The 17,657-nt window shown below is 33.7% G+C and overlaps 1 protein-coding gene and 1 pseudogene across 1 annotated transcript; both read right to left on the bottom strand.

The window, feature by feature from the left end:
- Positions 1–12,686: 12,686 nt before the first annotated feature.
- LOC126018689 (olfactory receptor 5AL1-like) lies at positions 12,687–13,699 on the bottom strand (annotated as a pseudogene).
- A 2,397-nt stretch (positions 13,700–16,096) lies between these two features.
- Positions 16,097–17,053, bottom strand: LOC126017707 (olfactory receptor 1044). The gene has a single exon (XM_049779759.1). The coding sequence runs from the start codon at positions 17,051–17,053 to the stop codon at positions 16,097–16,099; it is 957 nt and encodes a 318-aa protein (XP_049635716.1).
- Between the last annotated feature and the right edge of the window lie 604 nt (positions 17,054–17,657).

The following is a 17,657-nucleotide window of genomic DNA, read 5'->3' as shown; positions in this document are numbered from 1 at the left end:
GGAACAGACTTAAACGTAGTTTAATGTTCACAAACCATTCAGTTCATTCATTACGAGTATTCACATCCTCACAGGCAATAATCAAGCAATCTTTGAGACTGGTTCTCATTCAGCATGATATATGTTGAAAGCATTTAAAGGTAGAGCTTCATGTGAGGCAGGAATTCTAAATCATAAAACCGGGAAGATTTGTAAAGATAGAAATATGGCACATTATTCAAAAGTTGTGTAATTGAATAATCTTTCACAACTATTTTTTATTTAAAAAATTAAGGATTTTCCATGCAGAAGGTAAAGAGTATATGGGGCCCCTCCCAAGAATATTTGGCTCAGATATATGGGACTTAACATTCCAATATTAGAACAGGTCCAATATTGCTGGGGTCACAGCCTTCACTCAAGCAGTGTTGAGCAGTGCTGGCCAGGAGGTCTCCTGGGCCAAATTTAGTGCCAGGATTCAATCCTTTAAGTTATCTTTAAAGTCTCTTATAGTTATTATTTAACAAATAGGGGCAGGGAAATATCTCACAGATCAAGGGTACATAATTTGCATATATAATGTCATGGACTTGAAACTTGGCACCACATGACCTTTTTTTCAGTACTTCTGTGTGTGACACTAATGACCTTAGAAAGGTTAGAGTCAGAGCACTGCAGTGGCACATGGACTCTCAGAAATTTGTTTAGCATACCCTACAAAAATAGGAAAAACAAAGTTTGAGTTTTATTTAAATACACATATACATTTTAATGAAAGGACTACTTCAATCAAAATTATATCAATACTTTGAACATAGTTTATAGCAAAAGAAAATAAGTTCAAGAAATAAAATCCAGGGACTGGAGTGATAGCACAGCAGTAGGGCTTTTGCCTTGCTGCCATAATGTTTGAACTAGTTAAATGTAAGTAAAATGAAAAATTTTAGGTTGTTTGTTGGAATATAAACTCATTTCTGGCTCTTGAAGGAGAACATAATTTAATGAGTTTATTTGAGCAGAAGATCAATTTTATTTTCTCATCATTGGCTTATCACTGACTTTACAAAAGTATAGGTATAGATCAGACATCAAGAAATTTATGCACCAAACAGTATGATCACTAAAGTTCTAGAATTATTTATCATTTTCAAGTGGAACATTCTATAAATTTTTTCTCCTGACCTTTCTTACTATACCTTCAGTAACCACTATCTTATTGTCAGTCTAAGAGTTATTTTCATTTTTAATATTAGTTTATTCTGTTTCTAGTCCAGTTATCATCTATTTTTTCTAACTTATTTCACTTTTCACAACCAACTCAAATACCATCTATATTCACTATTTTTCTCAGATTATAGCTTTGTTGTGTACGTAAACATTTTAATGGGATTATTATGTTACTGACCCTACCCTGATCGGTGATTGTGCCCTACCCTAGGGTGTGACCTGGCATTCTGCTCCCACCCTAGGGTGGTACCTGATTCTGCTCCCACCATTGGGTGGTACCTGACTCTGGGGGATAAAAACAAGGGTCTGTGGAAGGCGAAAGGCTTTTTGTCCTGGACCTATTCTTAGGCCTTTTGGCTTCAGCCTCTTCACGGAATAAAGAGCTGTTTTCTTCGGAAGCCTGACTGCCTGTTGGCTTTCTTCCGCCGCATTCACCTCAGAACCGCCAACTGAACAGGGTAACAGACGTGTGGTCCGAGCTGGAGGAGAAAGCCTCATCCTCCATCCCTCCATCAGTCAACCTCTTGAGGGACTGACTTGCAACAAGCTTTATCAGTCCAATAGATTATAGAATATATATCCTCATCATTTTCAGATATGAAAACTAAGCTTGACAATTTAAACCATTTTATATTTCAAGATTATTAATGGGAATAAAGAAAACTTGAACAGCAAATAATCTTTGATTTCCTTAACTCTAACTCATAATTTATAATCTCTATAATTTATAGTCTTCCTCTAGAGATACACAATATCTCTATTGCCTCACCCACTATCTTGTGATCTTGAATTTTCCAGCTGTCATTCTTACTAAAATTCATATTTCTCTAATGTTGGAGTCTGTGTAGCTTTTTCTTGATATGACCAATCTATCTTAATCTTAACCTTTCTTAATTTTGTTATTTTCTTAAACTAATATTCCTACCCCCTGCCTTTATAAGTCTTCTCCAAATGAGCTCTGTTCTGCAAAGCTACTTTATTTTGAATATTTATAAATATTACAAATATAGTGAGAAAAAGCTTTTTTTAATACATGTCATTACTATTTATTTTATTTGTGTAAATGTCCCTAATTCTTAAAAGCTTATACATGTTTCTTACATATACATCCAGGCCATACCCTTATATTCTTTGAAGACTCTGGCATCATGTTCATTGTGTTCCTCTTTCTTAAGGCTGTTAACAGAGCATATCATGCCACATTTGCAATAATGTGGCTCTTCTGATGAATCATGATATCAGTTATCTGCACAATTATGGTATTTGAGCTGCCCACTCCATAGATTCATTTAGAAATTTGTCTCATGTAGGAAGATATAAAATAAAGAAGAAAAGTAAATAATGTCTTAACTACTTTATTCTGTTCCTTTACCTCAGTTATGCCATTGTAATTTAACACTACTATTACTATTCCTTTAACTGTACTAATGATCCCTTATCTATTTTCACCTTTTTCTTTAATTTTGGTTTTTGGGTCACACCTGGAAGTGCTCAGGGGTTCCTCCTGGCTCTACGCTCAGAAATCACACCTTGCAGGCTCGGGGACCATATGGGATGCCGGAATTCGAACCACTGTCCTTCTGCATGCAAGGCAAACACCTTACCTCCATGCTATCTCTCCAGCCCTCTATTTTCACCTTTATTCAGTATTACTTAAGCAACTTAAAAGTAGATATATTACAATTTTGATAAAGAGACTATATATGTTCTCAACAATGAGTTATTACAATGTGTATATATATATATATATATATATATATATATCAAAGACAATAATAATGACCACATTTTTCTAAATTAGAAATTTATTAACCACTTTATAAAGCTATTTCAAAATCCTTAGAATCCTTCTTATAACTTCTTATGTTTAGTAGTTGGAGTGATTTTTTGCTATGATATGTTTCTAAAATCAGAAAAAGATTTTCTCAGACTTTTGCAAATTGTAAAAATTATTTATTTTTATATCTCTTCTTTCCAGTTATCTTTGAGTATATATACTCAATATATATATATATATATATATTTAAATGTAGAAGTAAGAAATATGGTGAGGGACAATGTTATATTTATAATATCAAAATATAATGTTTATTCTAAATTTCACAACAATATCTTCTCCATTTGCATTTATTATGTCTTTACCATCAATGTAAATGTGATAAATATGCTTATATATACATATAAAGATATCTAGTGACCTCTGACTTTAATATCTTTAGCTTCATCCTGTGTTTATTTTCTAATTATCTCTTCAGAATCCAATATCTGGGGAAAGTAATTTCCCTTATCTTTCATATTTTATTCCAAATTCATAATCTAAAGTTCCTTCTTTAAACTTTACTGCAATTATTTATTTCAAATTCACATCTATGCTTCTTATCCCCTCAAATGATAGTTATGAAATAATGTTATTAAAATAGTTATTAGACCCTTAAAGCAATTATAGAATAAATACTATAAACAGCTATTTTCATCATGAAATCCATTAATATTTTTGGTTTCTAAATAAATCAGAAATCACTAGAATTTTTTTCTTAAATATGTATACTTATTATTTACTTCCATTTTTGGCACTCTGTGTTTTAAATAAACTGTCACTTTATACTTATTTTCTAAGTCAATTGTATTTGTATATTTTTATCATTAGGTTTTGTATAATGCTATCTATAAAATGATAACAAAAATAAATTTCAAGGGTATTTCTTCTCTGAACCCTATGAGCATAAATAGTGGCATCTTCTAAACAGACAGAACTATTAAAATCTAATATTTTTCATACATTCTTCTAATTTGTACTAGTGCTTTTTGCTACTAATTAAAATAATTACAACTAATTCTATTGTTTTTTTAAATTTCAAATCTATCTATTTCTAATACCTTCTATATTATCTTCCATTTTATTTGCTTTTGTGCATAAGGGCTAGTCCTATCTTTATGCTCAGGATTCTTGGTGGTCCTCATAAGTTTTTATATGGTGGCACAAAATATAAATTAGAGTTGGATGCATGTAATAAAAGCACTTTAACTACTGTGCTGTCTTTCTGGTCTCCTATTTATATATATTTTTAGCTATTTGCAGTAATTTTATAACTATTTTCTTCTAACATGTATCTAACAACTTATCCAACTACCTTTTCTTTGTGTATAATAGCTTCACCATGCTTTTGTTTTTATTTTGGGGTCACACCTATTGGTGTTCAGAGCTTACTACTGGCTGAATGCTAAGGGATTCTTACTGTTGGGTGTTGGTGATCAACTTTGCTTGATCATTTGCAAGGCAAGCACCCTACCCACTGTACTATCTCTCTAACCCCCTTGAGTATCCTTTTCAACAACCAAATCTTAGCTATAGTTTCCCACTGACATTCAATTAGGTATAAACTTCTTAATATGGCTAACTCAAAGTTTGATATGCAAGACATTTTTGCAAACAACTTTCATCTCTTCTGACATTCCTTATTCTAATGTCTGTGCTCTCATAGAACATAGTACTGTTTACTGTCAGTTATTCAGATGTGACCACTGATTTGGAAGTTTGGGGAAAAAAAGTTTGGTGTTACCTCTAGCAGGGTGTTATTTCCAATAATTTCTTCCCCAGTGAAGTTGCTACCTATTCTAAATTTTAAATTACTGATAACCAGAGATGATTTGGTAATTTATTAGGTTTCTAGTCACAACCTAGTCCACCTCAGCAATAACCTGTTTTGTCAAATATGTTAGTAGACTAACAAGATATGTAGTGCAAATTTAGTACTTTAAACCATTTTTATACCTTAGTTACCTTGATTTCCCCTCAAAAAATGTTTCCTTTGAGTAATCCACAACAGAATCCAGCAAGTTTCACTCAATACCTCTTGAAGCAAACTCTGAAGAAAAAACTTGACCACACTTAATATTTCTTAAGAAGAAAGGACTTATATTATATATTCATTCCTCTAGAATATTTATTTGTGTTGCATCATGTTAAACAATTTATAAACAAACTAATAAGGTCTCATAAGCAAAAATAATTGTGTTATAGTTAATCTTTGGGGACTCAATTTGCTTAGTTATAAATTAACAGTAATTTGAAAGATCTTATCATTACAGTGAACTCAAGCACCTATTAAAGCATGAGTAAAAAACAACTGTTAACACTTGATAAAATATCACAATTGTTTTACTTTATTAACTTAATTAATTCATTTTACTTATTATTATTTCTTTAGTGAGATTTTTTTATTTAGAGGACTATTACATTTTTGTAGCCTGAATTTTTAGTAAGTCTACAGTAGAGGTAATATACTTGCTATTATATTACTTAAGTTATCAAATATTGGTGTAGAACCTACTAAAGAACCAATTATAATCTGAAGCTCAAGAATATTTTGAATTGAAAATAAATCATGTATTTCTTATTGATCTGAATGTATATTTATTTCACTCATAGAATGTTGTTTGAAAGACTTGATCAAAACTAAAATGATTTAAAATTGACTTATTTTAGTTTCCTGACATATTTGAATGTGTTGCACATATAATTTAGCATTCTGCTCAATTATTATACGTTATATATATAATACGTATAATACATAAGGATAAAATTCAAAATAGATAGAAAGATAGATAAACAAACCATATACAACCACTTAGTTTGGAAAATAAAGAAGTCAAGGTGTAGTGAATCTTGTTTGTTTTAGAAGTACTATTCTACCACCAAGGCCCTTCTTCTTCCCCCACTCCTGCCTGTATTTGAGATAGGCATTCTACTTCTTTCATTCTTTAACATTGTCATGTAGTTGTCAGTGTTGTTATTTTTCTAACAGCATTCAACACTCTTTGTGGTGAACTTCAAATTATGATCCAATCCTTCCAGGGCATTGGTGTTGGGAATGCTGCACTGGTGGAGTGGGGTATTCTATTTATGACTGAAACCCAACTACAAACATGCTTGTAATCATGGTGCTTAAATAAAGATTTATATAAAAAAGATAAGAACAAAAAATACTATTCTATTATTTTGTTACTTGCTTTATAACAATGCTCACCAAATTCAATTATAAAATGACTTGAATATAATTTAACTATAATTTGTCAGTTGTTATGTCATATGCAATTTTGTTTCTGACTAGTCTGTATTGATCTATTGAATGTGTTTTTTTTTCATAAATTTGAAAGAAATCTAAGAAAGTTTGACATACATGAATACATATTCAAAGTTATGGATTCATCAGCTATATTATTTTTTAATTTTAAGTTAATGATAATAACTTAATTTAATAAAAATTCATTTAATTTTGCCATGGTAATAAATCTACTTTTAGAATTTTCTATAGTTAATTACGTTTTTAAACTTATACTTTTGTTATCACTTTTATTTAGTAACAATTATTGTGTGAAAACCACCAAACTATAGTGACCTAACGCAACAATGCATTATTAGCTCTTATTATTAAATACTCCATGTGCTACTAGGTGTGGCTTTGGAATGGCTGTATGTGACTCAAAATTTATAAAACTGTTTCATTTTTGAGGGCCGGAGATATAGCGCAGCGGTAGGGCGTTTGCCTTGCAAGTGGCTGATCCAGGAAGGACCTCTATTCGATCCCTGGTTTTATATATGGTCCCCCAAGCCAGGAGCAATTTCTGAGTGTATAGCCAGGAGTAATCCTTGAGTGTCATTGGGTGTGGCTCCCTCCAAACAAACGAACAAACAGAAAACACCTTTTTTTTGAGTATTATTTACATTATTTATACTCGTGATACTTTTTATATGTCTTGTTTGGGACTCTAACAGCATGAAGTCTGGGTTCCAATATTTAACTTTTCCTGGAGAAAAAAGTTTCTTCTACATAAGTTTCAAAATTTATTTGGCCATTTTCAGAAAGAACAAAAACATTCACAAAGTATTTCTGGGAATCTTTCATCTTCCTCGATTTTTAAGGTATTTTTTATTGTCAGTGAACATATTATCATAGTATTAATGTTCATGACTTTGATATACAGTTATTGCAATTTACCACCAAGACTCTTTATCAATGTATTTATGTTAATTTCAGTCTTCCTTATGGTTCTCTTCCTTTTAAAAATTTCTTCCCATATTTTGTATTTTATAATGGAGATCAACCCTAGTAAGTGAACTAATAGAAGTGCCTCCAATCACACTGGGTCATTCCAACATCCCAATTGGTATTGCTCTTTTTGGAAAATATTGATTTAGATCTCAAACATTGAATGTTAAATTTTTGTTGTTGTTGTTGTTGTTGTTTTTGGGTAACACTCGATGGTGCTTAGGAATTACTCCTGGATCTGCCCTCAGAAATCGCCCCTGTCAGGCTCGGGGGCCATTTGGGTTACCGGGAAACCGAGATCCGTTGGGTTGATTGTGTGCAAGGCAAACTCCCTATGGCTGTGCTGTCGGTCGGGCCCTGAATGTTAAAATTTTTAGGACCATTTGATGGCAAGCAACTCAAAGGGTCTGAGTCTTATTATACAAGTACTTTACTGTGTAGACTAAAGTACAAATTTTATTCTATTTTACAGTAGTGTACTATAATCATGCATGATCTTCCTCGACCTTGCTCATGATACTTAAGAAAAAAAACTAACAAACATACAAATGGGACCATTGTTCAATATGCAATAAAGTGTAATCTTTCCCTCAACTCCCTTTTACCTAAACTTTTTTTTGAGATGTTAATCCCACCAGGATGATCAGATCCACCCAACCAAGGATGGGGTAGGATGTTTTAAATAAAGAAAAAAATCTGGCTGGGCTGAGGCTAGAGAAGAAGCAGCAAAAAGACAAAGAGAGAGGGGCAGCATAAAGCTTAGCTGAGAAAGGACGTGTGAGAAAAAACACATGGTAGACACTGCCATGGAATAAAAGCAAGATGACTTCTATGAAACTTTAACTGACTGCTTATAAATTATTGCTTCGTCATTACCCTGCATCTTTAGATGCAGCAGAAGGAGGCTAGCGGTGCTGTGCTGGAGGAGAGACTCACCCTAAAATGTAGATTTCTCCATTATTTTTATTTTAATCAACAATAAAACACATAAGTTTGAAAGTCTGTGCATTTTGAGTTAAAAACATTCATTCTCAAATCCTAAGATTTTCATACAAAATGTCTATTCTTGAGCATGTCGCATTTCCTATTTAAGATTTAGTCATCTCTAAAATGAAAACTTTCTTTACCACAAAGGATTTTTAGAATTGTCTAATTTAAAAATTGCATCTGGGGACAGAGTGATAGTATAGTAGGTAGGACACTTGTCTTGCAAGCAGTAGATACAAAATCAGACCCCAAAAATTAATGTTGTTCTCTAAGCCAGCTATGAGTGATTCCTTAGCTCAGAGCCAGGAGTAAGCCCTGAGCATAGCCTGGAGTGATTGCAAAAGAAACAAAAATAAAAATAAAGATGATATGCTAAGATAATAGATAAATCTTTTTAATTATTATATTTAGTAGTATGGACCACTGTGTCGTGACATTCCAGGACATCTTTCTTCTGAGACTTGAATCAGAGAAACAGCACAGTGATGGGGTTCCAATCTATTTAATTGTCAGATGGTGTATTTCTCTGAATTACATAGATGTTGTTAGATTTTCAAATTATTTAGAATCTCCTAAGTAAAATTTCAATTTGGAATTTGAGAATGAGAGAACCTTTGAAGTATCATGTTTTTACATTCCCGTAATTTGTTGCTGCCTAGAGGTTTCTACAGTTTCTTTGTGGGCAGGTCTGTTATGAGATGTAAATCTGCTTCTTGGTGAGTGCATGAGAAGCACTTGTCTTTATACAACAAATCTTAGAAAGCTGATGAGTCCTTTCACAAAAGTTCTTATTAAAGCAGTTTCCTAGGGAGATTTAAAAATTACATGCCTTGTTTTCCCCTTTGTTCACCCCCAAAGACACCGACAATATAATGAATGTAGCGCCATTTCCCCCTGCAAAGGCACATTAAAAAAAAGGGGAAATCTTACATACAAAAAAGAGCTCCTATCTACTAGAGATGGGAACTCATAGTTGTTTACAATACAGGGATATCTCCTACCTCGAAAAAATGTCATGTGGAATCAACTTAAACCTCAGATGATTAGATACCATCCCTCCAGCCTTGAACCCTGGGTCCAAGACATAGAAACGGCACAGTCCTCCATGACAACTACAAGAAACAAATCCCAGCCAGGACAGCCTTAATACGTCAGGGTCACCATCAAGTCCCAGCTCCAGTACGACATGCTGACAACGAGGAAAATGGGAACAACTTGATCTAAGAGCAGGTTACCCTACCTTACCAGCTAACAATAAGACAAAATCAGAAGACCTGTCACCCTTTGGTAGATCCAAAAGCCAAGATCGCGATTTACAGATGACTGGCTGCTAGAACCATAACCAGACGGTATCCACCGTGGGACCAATAAAAAAGCCCTAGTCTAGGGTTTGAACTACGACCTGCACAACAACCATGAACCCCACTTCCAAAGGTCTAGCAGAGACAATTGTAAAGGAATCTGGCTTCTGGAAGCACAAAGAAAGATGCTATCCTAAGTGCCATCCTAGGTACAGTGCAAAGACCAAGACCACCAACCACAGAAGATGGATTAAAATGACACTGAGGGAACAGAACTCCTGAACCACAAAGACTGACGTCATCGTAAATCCCAACCCTGAATTTGTGCAGATACTGAGATCTCAAGACACAGAGGTCTGTTTGTACCACCCAGAACAGAATGGAAGTCTCCCAAACACGACAAAAGACCACCGGGAGGGTAAATGATCCTGAACAGAGTCTATAGTTGATCCCATGACAATATACTCCAAGGGCAGAGAAACCCATAACTCTTAGGCCAAGTGAATTCCTTTTCGAATGACCCCAACATTTACTGTGCCAGGGCAGGAGGAAAAAAAAGCACAAAGCATTGTTTACTTATTATATATTATTTTGTACCTTCATTTATTATTATTACTATTATTTTTACTTACATAACTATTTTTTGATCGATTTCTCTGTGTAGGTGTGGTTATTGAAGCTGTTGTCCCCAGAAATTCCTAGTTTTTTTCTCTTTTCTTTTCTTTCTTTATGGGCTAAGTCATGTTTCTTATATCAAGACCATGGCGGTTTTTGCTTTTGTTTTGTTTTGGTTTGTTTGTTTTTTGTTTTTGTTTTTGTTTTTGTTTTGTGCATGTGTGGTGCTTACCATTATTGTTGGAGTCCTCACTGGATAATGGACACTTTTTTTTTTGTACTGATGGAATGTTTCATTTTCTTTTTTCTCCATCGCCCCCCAAATCGATGATGAGAACCTCTAGAAGGACTCTGCCCACTTTTGGAGTATTAGACTTTTACCCCAGTTTACTACTTTTCTCTTCTTCAGACCAAACCACGCAAACTTAACTAGCTAGGCCTACCTCCCAGTTAGAGGGGGAAATTAGGGAGACACCTAGACCAATCAGATGCAAGACTACTATGTGGTAGGATAGGTACATAGGGGACCACATATTCTAGCAGCCCTGGGGGTGAGGGAAGTGGATACGGGAGATACGACAAAAAACGGAGGTGATGGGAAGACAATTTGGTGATGGGAATCCCCCCTGATGTTATGTAAATATTTAACTAAAATATTATTGTCAACATGTAAACCACTATGATCAAAATAAAAATTATATTATAAAAAAATTACATGCCTTGCTTACTGTGAGCTGATTATTTTACTATTTTTTTCAGCTCACCTGTGTATTTTACCTATTTGAGTATTAGATAAATTTAATCTTGACTTCTGTATATATAACAGCATTAGTATTAGCACCAATTCTCAGCAATCTCTTACTCCTAACCCCAAATAGTCTTTGTTTTTAGATTGTGACTGTGAGAAAGAAATAATGTATGTAAAGCAGGAATTGCCATATCAAGAAATAGTCTTCACGGAATCTGGAGGGAATAGTGACTCTCCCCATCTACCCACACAATTTTATTGTGGTGTCATGGTTTATAACATTACCAATGAAAGTTTCAGTTTTCTCCACGAATATTCCAAGAATACTCCCGTTGACACCCCCACCCTGCCAGAAGGGAATTTCAGTTTCAGTTCTGTTGTTTTTGGCCATTTGCAGAGGACAGTTACAAATATTGGCTGATGAGACCATAAAAGAATAAATTATTGACAAATTTTAATTGTTTTTTTTTAAAATTAATTTATTACAGTTTAATTTCGTACAATATTATTAAAGTTTATGTTATCAATGTACACCCAATCACCACCAATGTGTCCATGACTCTATTGCTGTTCTTATGTCATCTTTACTTTTTCCTCTCCCTCCACTATTTGATTATTAATTTGTCATTATACTGTTTGATTTCTCTGCATTCCACAAATGATTCTGCTCTGTATTATTTCTCTTCTCATGATACCCTTCAATTTTGTCTACGTTGCAGTGAACAGCATAAGTTCATCTTATCTCCCAGCTGCATCCTATTGTATTGTGTATATATACCAAAACTTTCTGATCCACTCGTCCTTATTTGGATTTTTTTAGGTGTTCCCATATCTTTGTTGCTGTACAAATTTTTTCATTGAACACTGTTATGCATAAATCCTTTAAAATTTATTTTTGTGTTTGAAAGCGATAGATAACAAGAAGTGGAATCAGTAGGTCAATTGGGAGTTCTATTCTGACTTTTTTTTTTTGAGAACACTCCATACTGTTTTCCTTTGAGACTTATATAGGCATAATTTCAGTTACATAAATGATGCTAAATTTTTCTGAAGAATACCTGTATATCTTTTATCCAAATTATATAAATCTTAGCATTTTCCCTGTCTTTTGTTTTGATCTGTTTGATAAAAGTAATTGAAGACAAGGTGCTTCTTGACCTTCCTATATGTAACTGCATATTTACTAAAAGCAAAGACAGTCTCTTGTTTGAACACAACATTTTAAAAAAAAATTAGATAATTAACATTTATATAACATTATTATCTAGTTTATTGGCTATAGTTGGTTCTTAAAGTTCACTTCTAAATTTATTGACTTAAATTTGAATTGTACTTTTAGTCTTTTGGTGAGATTCTTGTAAGGTTCTATGATCAGCAATTCTTTTCAATATTAATTGTGCACATATGTGAGCATTTTATAGACAATGCTAATACAATCATGCTGATTTAGTTATCTATAATAGTATACTTTTTTTACCAACGTAAGGTTTATCAGTTGAAGCATACAAATTAAAAACTCTCTATTGAAAGTAAAATTGATTTTGAATTATCTATGAAGCATTTTAACCTATCCCATAACTTAAAACTACTTCATTTGCATGCCTTTTCATATACTTAGGAAACATAAATTTCAGAATTGGAAAAATGAGAAAATACATATTATGTATGAAAACTAACATCATAATGTTGAAATTAGGGTACTAATCATATACTAAGTCTGATATTTGAAATGTTTTATTTTATTTTTCTTTTCTTTTACAACCTAAGACCTTTTAAATACTAGAATATTTGCTTTACAGAGGAACATACATTTTCCATAATTCTCTTCAAAGCACCTTTTATTTCCTTATTTCTTAGGCTTTAAATTAAAGGATTTAGCATGAGAATGGCCACAATATAAAAAACAGAAGCTATTTTGTCAGTATTCAAGGGATTGCTTTTTTTTTTTGGCTGCAAGTAGATGAAGATGATTGTACCATAAAATATGGTGATGGAAGTCAGATGAGAAACACAGAAGAAAAGGCCTTTTGTCTGCCTTCTCTCGAATTCATCCTCAAAATGGCAAATAGAAAGAATATATAGGAAATGAGGACACTAAAAAGAGAGAAAAGGGTATAAAACCATCAAGAGTAAACAACATCATCTCCTTGATTTCTTTGTAGTAGGTTTTACCGAAGGCTATATTAACCAATGGGATGCCATCACAATAAAAATGATTTGACTTACAGAAAGACAAATGGAAGGTAAGAACTGTCTGTAGGAGTCCCACAGAGAAGCCATAGAGGTATGTACCCACAACCATTTGAAGACGTACCCTTTTGTTCATGATGACAGCATAGAAGCCATAGAGGTATGTACCCACAACCATTTGAAGACATACCCTTTTGTTCATGATGACAGCATAGAGCGCAGGGCTGCAAAGGGCTACGTACCGCTCATAAGTCATGACTGAGAGTATGTACACTTCACAAACCACAAACATGTCAAAGAAAAATAACTTTATGGCACAATCAGTAAGGATATTGCTTTAATATCTTGGAGGAAGTTCACCATTGTGTAAGGGGTAACTGAGGAGGTAAAACAAAAATCCACAAAAGCCAGGTGGCTGAGGAAAAAATACATGGGGGTATGAAGCTAAGGACTTATATGGATGAGCATAATCAATCCAATGTTACCCAGGACACTAAGTATATCAATAAAAAAATTCCAAAAAGTGGGATTTGAAGATCTGGATTGTCTGTGAGTCCCAAGAAGATGAATTCTGTCACTTCTGAATTGTTGACTGTGGCCATGGAATTTATATAGAAGCATGTTAAAGTGTTAAGATGTACTCCCTCAAGTTCATTGTTATTTCAGAATATCCATGTTTAATTCATTTACTTAATGGTGACCATATTTGAAAAATAGCCCTCACAGTCCATGTGACATCCTGAAGTTTCAGTTCTACCTGCTTTTAATTTGAAGGTGTTTGCTTCATGAAAATATTCCAACCTGTTCAAGAGTCTGGAGATTGAGAAGACAGATTGTTTTGAATAAAATATGGAATCTCAAGTATATAATACATATCTAAGAGTGGTGTAGGAGGTAAGTTATTTTAGCATATTTCAGGAATATATATTAAGATAATAGTAGATATTTCAACTCATCATCCAATAAAGACTATCATGACTGAATTAACATTTTTCTTAGCAGGCTACTTAATGCTCTGAAAAACAGACTTCTTCAAGATATTTTAAAATAGCTTACCTAAAATATGATATTTTAATGTGTGGAATACTTCAAGTTCATGAATAAAGGAACTACAGATTCTCTGGAAAAAAAATTAGCACTCCATTAAATGCCATAAAAAAATAAAAGAGATAAAAATTTAGATCTCACCAAGAATTAAAATGACTGATTTTAATAAGTTATTTAATTTAATTAAATTTATTATTTATTAACTTAATAAAAATAAACATTTAAAACATTTATTATATTAATAAATAATAAACATTTAAGTACTTTACATCTGCAAATTTATATTTGTGTTTAGTTTTACAAACATTATACCTAGCCATGTGCTCATTTAAATCATCATTATCAATTTTATATGAACTCCTATGTTGTAAACTGTTGCCATTGGTAAATTGGGGAACAGAATAAGGCTCATGAAAGAAATGAAGATTATAAGAAAGTACTTAGCATTGATTCTCTGTTATATTGTTGAGTCCTAGTAATGATACCCCAATAGGACAATATCATCCTCAAGTAACTTATAAACTGATAAGAGTCCACACACAGTTTAATGTTAGGTTTGACCTAAGCCCATTTGCCTGCCAAGCATATGCTTACTAGGCTTATTGCATAACTATTCTTAGGTGTATTTTATTTGAAAGTGGCCAACTTACCCAAAGTTTGCCCAGTAATTGCATCTAATTGTTCTGAGTGTAACTGCATCTAATTGACCTATGATGTTTTCATGACTATGGTATATTTGTTGAGAAAGTGTAATGACTCTTGGGATTATCTTCGTAAGTTATGCTATTGCATATTTCATTGTAAAACTGGAATAAATATAATGAGATCTCATAGGCATAAAAAGGGGAATTTACTCTAAATAGTTATTCTTCTGAGACCAAATTAGATGTTTAGACCAGTCAGTAGAATCTTGTTAAATTTTTAACAGGGGTAAAATTTAGATGTAGTATTATTCTCTTAAAAATAACTTGTTAAATATCACATATTATTGTGAGTCAGTATCACAATGTGTTAAGAATTTTAAAAACAAAGGGAAATGTATTTATACTATGAGTCCTTGCTTATTCACATTGAATTTTTTCTTTACAATTTTTGGTTTTGAGAATAACCGCAGTGATACTCAGGAGTTTCTTTAATTTTTTTTTTTTTTTTTGGTTTTTGGGCCACACCCGGTGACGCTCAGGGGTTACTCCTGGCTATGTGCTCAGAAGTTGCTCCTGACTTGGGGGACCATATGGAATGCCGGGGGATCGAACTGGTATCAAAATGCCTGGTATCAAACTTGAGACATAGATCCAGAGAAACATAAACTCTGAAACTCCAAACCATGTCTGGAGTTCAGAGACCTCTTACTATATTCTTAGTTCTACCCTCACACCTTATATAATTAAATAGTATTTATTATTTCATTCATTTATTTTTTCATAAAGGGGAACAGTTGGCAATGATTCTTCTGTGCTAACAGAGAGTTTTTTTAAGACACTAACAGTATAATAAAACTAATCTATTTCAATTAAATTTTGTTTTTGTTTTCTGTGGGCCACACTCGGTGACATTCAGAAATCGCTTCTGGCTTGGGGGACCATATGGGACGCCTTCGTCTTAGGCTACAGCAAGACTGACGCCTTACTGCTTATGCCACTGCTCCAGCCTCCTATTTCAATTAAATTTTAATAAAACAATACTAAATATAGATACATCTGTTAAAAAGCAGTTTTTTAATAACTAGAGTTAGTTTAGTGGTAAGATATTTTACTTCCATACAGCCAACTTATTTCTATACCAAAGTTCCACCAGTACTGAGCTCTGAGAAACGAACCAGGAGTAAATACAGGACATCTAGTGTGACACAAATTTCTACACCCTAAAGTTTAGGGCCTAAACAGATATGATAAGCTTTAAAGAATGAATACCTCAGACCATAAAAATGTTCTCTCTTTTATTTGTTCAAATCACTTTTTCAATGTTACCAGGAAAGCCTGGTTCTGATGGATGATGACTTTTGACAAGGCATCTTTCACATCCTTGTTCCTGAGACTATAGATCAAGGGGTTCAACATAGGAATGATCACTGTGTAGAAAACAGAGGCCATCTTATCTGTGTCAAGAGAATGGTTGGAACTGGGCTGCAAGTACATGAAGATGAGGGTTCCATAAAATATGGTGACAGCCACCATGTGAGAGCCACATGTGGAGAAGGCTTTGCGCCTGCCCTCCGCTGAGCTCATTCCCAGGATGGCAGAAATAATATACATGTAGGAGACAAAGACAATTAGAAGGGAGGAAATAAACATGATCCCAGCACAGGCAAAGATCCAAATTTGTTTGGAGTGAGTGTCTGAACATGTTAGCCTAAGCAGAGGCATGTCATCACAATAAAAATGGTTGATGATATTGGAATATCCATAGGTGAGGCGAAAGGTGAGGATGGCGTGGAATAGAGCCACCAGGAAGCTATAGGTATAGGGGGCAGCTACAAGCTGAATGCAGATTCTGGGGGACATCACAACCATGTAGAGAAGAGGGTTACATATGGCCACATATCGGTCATAGGCCATAGAAGCCAGTAGCAAACACTCAGCTGTCATGAAGGCTAGGAAGCAGCCTAACTGAGCAGCACATGCATTGAAGGAGATGGTGTTTTGCTTGTACAAAAAATTCCCAAGCATTTTTGGTGTAATGACAGATGAGTAACAGAAATCAACAAAGGCCAGGTTGCTGAGAAAAAAGTACATTGGTGTGTGGAGTCTTGCATCTACTCTAATGAGCAGAATCAAACCCAAGTTGCCCACTACAGTGAAAAGGTAAATGAAGAAGAAAATCACGAAAAGAGGCATCTTCAACTCCTGACGATCTGTGAGGCCCAGAAGAATAAACTCTGTCACTGGTGTGCAATTCCCCTGGGCCATAGGTCTTCAGGATGTCTGGATGAATAGAATAAAATCAAATTCATCTTAATTAAATGAACTCTACAGAAGAATAATCTCACAAGAACACTTATTGTGAATAGAAAGAAACTGAAGTTGCCTTTAGAGTATTGTTTCTGCAAAGCTCACAAGGTATTTTATGAGAAAAGAGTAAATTTCCTGCAAATCAACAGCATTAATAAATTAAATTGAATTCTAGCAGATTAGTTTTCTTTTCTAATTTTTTGCATAGCATGTTGTTTAAAATTGAACAGGATGATGTTCAAAATTTATTGCTATTTATGACAGGGAAAAACAGTAAAGGAAAGGAACATAAATCATTAGCACTGACATCATGTTGACCATTTCCTGATTCCCGTGTGATATAAACTCTTCCCCAAGGCACATTTGTCCATCTGTTCTTTGTTAGTGGCTTGCCCTATGGATAACACCAAGGTTGCAATGGAGTATTCTTATGTTAACAATGAACATCTTGCAAATGAGTAACCATAAAAGATGCACTGATATACATATGTTGGTATATATGTATTTATTCAGTCTTTCGAGGTAATTTTCTAGATTGATATAACTTTAGACAGCTAACTGT

Source organism: Suncus etruscus, chromosome 9 (assembly GCF_024139225.1).
Source record: "Suncus etruscus isolate mSunEtr1 chromosome 9, mSunEtr1.pri.cur, whole genome shotgun sequence".
Lineage (NCBI taxonomy): Eukaryota > Metazoa > Chordata > Mammalia > Eulipotyphla > Soricidae > Suncus > Suncus etruscus.
The sequence above is the reverse complement of the archived record's forward strand: the minus strand, read 5'-3'. Positions and strand labels throughout refer to the sequence as shown.

Coding starts and splice junctions, on each gene's coding strand:
- LOC126017707 (XM_049779759.1), bottom strand. CDS start 17,053: ATGGCCCAGGGGAATTGCACACCAGTGACAGAGTTTATTCTTCTGGGC.